At 46.9% G+C, this 8,368-nt stretch overlaps 1 protein-coding gene across 1 annotated transcript; it reads right to left on the bottom strand.

Annotated features, from left to right (window-relative positions):
• Positions 1-548: 548 nt before the first annotated feature.
• Positions 549-8,098, bottom strand: ATP5F1E (ATP synthase F1 subunit epsilon). The gene is made up of 3 exons (XM_040331200.1): positions 7,926-8,098; positions 5,969-6,095; positions 549-680 (listed from the first exon to the last, which is right to left on the bottom strand). The coding sequence occupies exons 1-2, from the start codon at positions 7,955-7,957 to the stop codon at positions 5,972-5,974; spliced, it is 156 nt and encodes a 51-aa protein (XP_040187134.1). The 5' UTR covers positions 7,958-8,098; the 3' UTR covers positions 549-680; positions 5,969-5,971.
• Positions 8,099-8,368: the final 270 nt, after the last annotated feature.

The following is an 8,368-nucleotide window of genomic DNA, read 5'->3' as shown; positions in this document are numbered from 1 at the left end:
TTCTTTCCTTCCACCATGGGTGGATGTAAAGAAAAGTTATTCAATTCCCCCCAACAATACAGTGAGACCCGGTTCACACTGGGGCGACTCGTCAGGCGACACAGCCGCCTAACAAGTCGCGTCCCATTGTAGTGAATGGAACCGTTCTAATAGGAGAGACGCAAGTCGCTCCGACTTAGAAAAAGGTTCCTGTACAACTTCGGGGGCGACTTGCATTGACTTCTATACAGAAGTCATTTTGCAAATCGCCTTGGATGTCGTGTTCATGTCGCCTGGCCGAGTCGCCCCCAAAGTCGTGCCGCCCCTGTGTGAACCGGCTCTTAGCGTTATTGGGGGAATTCCTCCTGCATTGCGCTCTTTTGGCAGGGAGACTTCCCTGCAGGCAGAACAATGATTTTTGTTGCCGACTATAGCAGGAAAAACCTGACAAGTCGATCAACAGAATTTATTTATTTTTTAAATTGAAGTCTAAGCATCGCAAACGGCACCAATTTGATCCCAAAAAGCACTACTAGGTGTAACCAATAAAAAAAAAACAGAAAAAAGAATTTACAAATAAAACAATCCCAGTTTTATTTGGTCTTATGGTTTAAATTAGAAACACATTTTACAGATGTAGACGTATTCAGGAAACAACCAAAGGATAATCCATTCTATCAGGAGGTTCTAGTGTTCAGCATCTGAAAAACAAGAAAGGGTGGAACACGATTACTGAAAAGTGAAAACATCCATCACTATACATCATAAAAATCATATATCAGAAGTGACCATTTTTATCAAAATTCCAGCTATCATTTGTCCAATGCAGGAAAAAAAAAAAAAAAAAATCCAACAACAAGGATAATTTTTTTATTTTTTTTTAACGATGAACTCCAGCCTTACTTTTTCTACTGTACAGTAACATTATATCCTGTGATTTGTGTAAACATCTACATGACATCAAAGATAGATCCTGTGTTGCGGTCAGCTTATCAATTGAAAAACTTGCACTGCCCAGGCCACAAAAGGAACTACAAATCTCAGTAGTGGTTGGGCTGGCATTTGTAGTGCCTCTACAGGTCATGTTTTCTGCCTCAATAGAAAATTTACTGTAAGTACAAGAGGACTCACTGATCCATGCAGTGATGAACTATACGTATACAAAAATACATTTTCACCAACAGAGGGCAGTATACTCAAATACAAGACACAAAATGATGACATCGTAGGAGCTGCAGTCACGCTGCTGAAGACAACCAGATACTAGAATCTAGGGCTGCAACTAACGATTATTTTCATAATCGATTAGTTGGCCGATTGTTTCGATCCACTAATCGATTAATCGGATAATAGCCTTAAAAAAAAAAAAAAAAAAAAGTTTGCATTTTTACATTTTTTTGGGCAAATTTGTTGTTGGGCAGATTACAAAACACAAATTGCCGCAAAAACACATTACATGCTTTCCTGCAGCTTCTCCATTGAAGTATATTGAACCAAAAAAAAAAATAGCACCGTTTTGCATTAAAAAGCCCTTCCCAAATATGCAGCAGCTGAAAAAAAATCATGGATGTGAACGTGTCCCATAGGAAAATATGTAAATGAACTGTATAATATGCTCCTTCAAAAACATTTAATGGGTTTGGGAATCAGTCACCCAAAGAGCTGCTTACAGTGCCCATCACTTGTGTGAGCGGCATCTCCTCTAGGCGTAGAATTCTTTGTGCTCTAATCTAAGCAAAAGAACTCCATGAGAAACACGACAGGCCTCTCTACACCATGCAACCTGTTTAATAAATAGGAGGAAAAATGCAGACAGCTGTGAGAAGTAACATATGAAGCATTACTATAGATTGGGGGGTCAGCAACCTGTCATTTGCAGGCTGGCGACGGGTATATCATGTCCCTTCCTTGCTGACCCCTGGACGAGAGGGGCGGCCGAAGTGGCATTTACTGGAACCAATCCCCTGTATTTTCCCCCTGTGGCAGCTAAAAGGTGACTTCTCTCCCTCCTGCTGGCATTCAGCTGTCACAGGAGGAAAATACAGGTGATCAGTTACAGTAAATGCCACTCCCATCTCCCCACCTGACCAGGTTCCCCTTCATTGTGCTGCTCCCCCACCTGCAGCACCCCCTTCTCTCCTTTTCTGCCAGCTGCTGTAAAGGGAGAGGGGGATATTTAGGATGGAGAGCAGGGGAAAGGGGCTGGTCAACATGTAATTTATCGCCCCCTTCCTTTTCTGAACGAACACAGCAAGTAACTGGTAATGATCACTCAATGTGTTCATTCACAACTGAAGCATAGTAAACAGTGTTGAATGAACAGGATACTGTACAGAGCTCTTCCTGTTCATTCATTCTGTACAACTGAGGCTGCAGAGATGAAGATAACACCAACCACTGCCCTACCGACACTGTGTCCTAAGGTAGGCAAGGTTTATATTTTTTGGCGACATTTGTTTTATTATATTTGTATACGTTTTCCTTACAATTTAGTTAGGCCTAGCCAATTCCTAGTTGATTTTTATTTTTTTTTTTAAAAGAAAAAGGGGGGGGGGGGGGGTTCTGGATGCCAAACCCCAGAAATCATTGATCTCTTTCACGGCGTAAAAAAACAAAACTATAAAACGCTCAAAAACACAGCTTACCAGCGTTTGATTTTTCCCCCATTGGATCAAAAATGTTAAGCGCTAAAAAACGCTATTGCAAAAACTTTGAAAAACTCACTGCAAAGCTACTGGTGTTTTTAGAACGTTATTATAAACATCCAGTGTGAATGAGACCTTATTAAAAACCTCAGAATTGCGATCTTAAAGTGGGTCTAGTGTTTAAAGCGGAGTTCCACCCAAAAATGGAACTTCCGCTTTAAGTGAAGGTGACCCCCTGACATGCCACATTTGGCATGTCATTTTGGGGGGGGGGGGGCGCGAATACCCTCTTTTTTTTTTAGAGGCACCCAGCTCCCACTTCCTCCCAGGGCTCCGCGGCACCAGAAGGAAGTTCACCTCCCCCTACCTGGGACACATCACAGGTCGCAAAAAATTGCCCAGCCATTCACAACTTGCAGCACAGCTCGGTCGCCCACAGTCAGAATGCCAGTGACGCGAAAAGAAGCGGGGCTTTGTTCGCCCGCATCACTGGACCGTGGGACAGGCGAATGTCTGATTAATAAAAGTCAGCAGCTACACTTTTTTGTAGCTGCTGACTTTTATATGGGTGGAACTCCGAATTAACGTTAACAAAAAACACTACACTTAACCAACACATAACAGACACAAAGTAGTACATAGAAACAATGGTATTCAATTTGTTGGACTGCAGTACTTCCATACAAGTATATTACATTCCAGGAAGAGCTGCCAACTTCCTGGTGTGTTGTACATGTCGAGCCAAAATGTGTGTCTGCTCAATTTGTTACGCTGCCACAGATACATATTGGGTTGTACTGCGCTGTACGGAATGAGGAAACTCACACAAGCAGAGTCAGAACATGACTTACGACTTATCTTTCTACATGAGGACCCCAGCACTGCAAGTCATAAGTGCTAACACTGACACTGGCCTGACTTTAAAGTGAAACTTCACCCTCTAAATCAACATTTACCATTTTTATGAACCTTTTTATTTATTTATTTTAAACGCACATTCCTTCCTGGCCTATGCAAATTATATCATACATCCCAGGAGTCCTCAGGAGGGGAGGAGGTGTTTTCTCAGCTAATCACACCCTCCTGCCTCCATGCCTGAGCTAAGGGTAGATGGATTCCAGGAAGTAAATGCTACATGAATCATCTGCCTTTATTCAAGATAACAGTCTTCAGGACTGGAAATGGAGCGAGTAAAAAGAAGGGCAACAAAACTAATAAAGGGTCTGGAGGATATTAGTTATGAGGAAAGGCTACCAACACTGAACTTATTGTCTCTGGAGAAGAGAAGCTTGATTTAAATTTACAAATACCGTACTGGTGACCCCACCACAATAGGGATAAAACTTTCGCAGAAGGGAGGTTAACAAGACGGGCGGCCACTCATGAAAATTAGAAGAAAAGATATTTAACCTTAAAAGGGGTTGTAAACCCTCGTGTTTTCTCACTTTAATGCATCCTATGCATTAGGGTTGTCCTGATACCACTTTAAGACCGAGTACAAGTACCGATACTCTCCACCCAAGTACTCGCTGATACCGATTACCGATACTTTTTTTTAATCTCATGTGACAGTGGCACATGTGTCAGTATTTTTATTTTTTTTTACAATTTTTTGTTTTTTTACAATGTTTTCTTTTTTAAGGGGGGGGGGGGGGGCATTGGACAGTGTCAGTGTGTTTTTCCATATTATTTTTTACAATAATTATTTATTGCAATTTTTTTTAGCAGCCCTGTCGGGGGGGGGCTTTGGTGAGATGTCAGGGGTCTTAACAGATCTCTGACATCTCCCCTTTGAGACAGAGAAAGGGATAAAGGACACAGATTCCCCAGTCCCTTTCTCAGCAGCCTCAGCTGTGCTGAAAATGAATGGAGAGAAGACATCGGCTCCTCTCCATTCATAAACTGAAACATTGTACACAGGTTAAGATGTTTCAGTTATGTGAATGGACAGAGTCCGTGATCACCGACTCTGTACATTCGGTAAAGGTAGGAGCCGGATTTACGCTCTCCATCCCGACAGATCGAGGAGAAGAACAGAGGGGGACACGGAGGAGAAGAACAGAGGGGGACACGGAGGAGAAGAACAGAGGGGGACACGGAGGAGAAGAACAGAGGGGGACACGGAGGAGAAGAACAGAGGGGGACACGGAGGAGAAGAACAGAGGGGGACACGGAGGAGAAGAACAGAGGGGGACACGGAGGAGAAGAACAGAGGGGGACACGGAGGAGAAGAACAGAGGGGGACACGGAGGAGAAGAACAGAGGGGGACACGGAGGAGAAGAACAGAGGGGGACACGGAGGAGAAGAACAGAGGGGGACAGTCAGCGGTGATCATGTGTGGGAGAGTTACAAGCACCGATCAAAGCTGAAAGCCGGACTACAGGGTGAAACCTATACAGGGTGATCGGCGCTTGCAACTCTCCCACCGCACTGATCACCCTGACTGCCCAGGTATCGGGTGACGCATCGGAACATTTGCCCGAGTACAAGTACGCGGGCAAATGCTCAGTATAGGTACTGATACTAGTATTGGGACAACCCTACTATGCATTAAGGTGAAAAAACTGGTAGTGACTGTTCCCCCAGCCCCCCTGTTTTACTTACCTGAGCCCCATAATTCCCTCAACGCAAATCCAATGTCGCAAGCGCCGGGGCCGAACCCGGCATTCGTGTCTATAGACGCCGAATGCTGGACTCGGGAGAGGGCCCGCAAGGTAACCAAGCGGGAGAGTGCTTCTCCTAGGGGGTTATCTGATGAAGGGGAGGAGCCACGAGAGCCGTCGAGGGACCCCAGAAGTTGAGGATCAGGGCCACACAAAAACAAACTACACAGTGTAGGCAAATGTGTTTGTTATAAAAAAAAAAAAAAAAAAGGCACCTTACACATTAAATTACTTAGAGGGTTCTTTACTGTAAGAGCAGTAAGGATGTGGAGTTCTCTCTCTGGTCTTAGCGGGGAACATTGATCGTTTCAAAAAACTATTAGATAAGCACACAAAAGACCACAACATACAGGGATATACAAGGCAATACTGACATATAATCACACACATAGGTTGGACTATGTAACCATGTAAGATGACCAAGGCCCAAAATGCTCGGAGGGTGGTTTTCAAAGTGATTTGTCAGCAAAATAAAGCATGGAGACATGGATGGATGGATGGATGGGGGAGTTTGCTTTGAATAAAAAAAGTGAATTGAATAGTGTTTCTGGTGATCAGATACCGTTCAGATCGCTTTACCTGACTACAATGGGCCATTATATTTTATTCTGCTCCACTGAATATGCCCCAGATAGATAATGAGCCCAATGAGTTAGAACAAGCAGTTCCAGGTAACTTACTGATCAGTCTTTCTTCGGTTTGAAGACCCTCACATTGGTAGCCGCTACCTTATCTGCTTCTGCCTTGAACTGGGGCTTCAGTGCCGCCCTCACAGCCTGAGCACAGATCTGAGAGTAGCGGATGTAGCTAAAAAAGAGAAAACAGGACTGCTATAAAACACAGTATTCTATACATACACTGATAAAGACTAGTTGGAAGAAAGTTACAAGTATGACTCTTAAACTGGCAATACTTGAAAATGTTATTTTATTTTAACCACTTGCCTCCAGTTCTGTAGGGGGGGGGGGGGCAGGCTGACAACGTTCTGCACTGAAGTCAATGGAGGGGGGGGGGGGGTGGACTCTTTTCGCACTGAAGTCAATGGAGGGGAGGTGGACTCTTTTCGCACTGGAGTCAATGGAGGGGAGGGGGGGTGAACTCTTTTCGCACTGGAGTCAATGGAGGGGGGTGGGGTGGACTCTTTTCGCACTGGAGTCAATGGAGGGGGGGTGGGGTGGACTCTTTTCGCACTGGAGTCAATGGAGGGGGGGGGGTGGACTCTTTTCGCACTGGAGTCAATGGAGGGGAGGGGGGGTGGACTCTTTTCGCACTGGAGTCAATGGAGGGGGGGGGGGTGGACTCTTTTCGCACTGGAGTCAATGGAGGGGGGGGGTGGACTCTTTTCGCACTGGAGTCAATGGAGGGGGGGGGGTGGACTCTTTTCGCACTGGAGTCAATGGAGGGGGGGGGTGGACTCTTTTTGCACTGGAGTCAATGGAGGGGAGGGGGGGTGGACTCTTTTCGCACTGGAGTCAATGGAGGGGGGGGGTGGACTCTTTTCGCACTGGAGTCAATGGAGGGGAGGGGGGGTGGACTCTTTTCGCACTGGAGTCAATGGAGGGGAGGGGGGGTGGACTCTTTTCGCACTGGAGTCAATGGAGGGGAGGGGGTGGACTCTTTTCGCACTGAAGTCAATGGAGGGGGGGGGGGGGACTCTTTTCGCACTGGAGTCAATGGAGGGGGGGGGGGTGGACTCTTTTCGCACTGGAGTCAATGGAGGGGGGGGGTGGACTCTTTTTGCACTGGAGTCAATGGAGGGGGGGGGGGGTGGACTCTTTTCGCACTGGAGTCAATGGAGGGGGGGGGGGTGGACTCTTTTTGCACTGGAGTCAATGGAGGGGGGGGGGGGGGACTCTTTTTGCACTGGAGTCAATGGAGGGGGGGGGGGTGGACTCTTTGCACTGGAGTCAATGGAGGGGGGGGGGGGGGGACTCTTTTTGCACTGAAGTCAATGTAAGGGGGGTGGACTCTTTTCGCACTGAAGTCAATGGAGGGAGGGGGGGTGGATTATTTTCGCACTGAAGTCAATGGAGGGGGGGGGGGGTGGACTCTTTTCGCACTGGAGTCAATGGAGGGGGGGGGGGGGTGGACTCTTTTCGCACTGGAGTCAATGGAGGGGGGGGGACTCTTTTCGCACTGAAGTCAATGAGGGGGGGGGGGTGGACTCTTTTCGCACTGGAGTCAATGGAGGGGAGGGGGGGTGGACTCTTTTCGCACTGGAGTCAATGGAGGGGGGGGGACTCTTTTCGCACTGAAGTCAATGAGGGGGGGGGGTGTTTAATAGGCAGGTGAAAGGTGCTTGCACAGCAGGCTGAGCACAGTGCTTACAATTGGGAGACAGCGGCTAAACGTTGTCAGCCTGCCACAGGAAATGACATCACTGGCAGAATCTCCAGAGTCACCATAAAGGGTTTATGTCATGGAGGGTGTACAGGGAGAGGTCACCCTCACTGAGAAAGATGTAGGATTTCTCTGGTTATTCCCCTCCCCCTCCTCTGCGGTGACAGGTTCTCTTCACCCGCCCGCCGAGCTCTCTGGGTTACATGTATAATAAATAAGAGGAGGTGGGGCTCCGCATAAAGCGGCTGTTTTCGGGTCAGCTCTTCCATGCCGTGTGCGGTAACATTTTCCCCTCACCTGAGGCCGGCCTGTCTCCAGTATGCCACCATGGTTCCACCGAGCGGTCACCGTGCGCTGTGCTGACAGAAGGTCAGAAGGAGAAATCCAGCGGAAATGGAAAGCCGTGCGAGCGCCGCTCAACCAATCAGCGAACAGAATACAGGGGGACGAGCCAGTCACGACACAGCTTTGTGAACGCGCAGCAGCGTATTCCTTCACCAATCACAGAACGAGATAATACCACACATCCGTTTGTTGAGAAGGCTTCCGGGTCATAACCTCCCCCAAACAACTTTATTTGTAAAGTACATATAAACACTGCTTGACTCAGCTAAACTGGGAAGGTCACCGCGCGCTAGTTATCCTTGTCCTAGGTTACAGAATGTGTCCTTTGTGTTTGGGAGGAACGACTGTGTTCTATTCATTCCCTTATTTTTTCCACTATTGGCTCAGTAAACCAT

Source organism: Rana temporaria, chromosome 12, assembly GCF_905171775.1.
Source record: "Rana temporaria chromosome 12, aRanTem1.1, whole genome shotgun sequence".
NCBI classification, from domain to species: Eukaryota; Metazoa; Chordata; class Amphibia; order Anura; family Ranidae; genus Rana; species Rana temporaria.
This window is presented reverse-complemented; position numbering and strand designations above follow the sequence as displayed.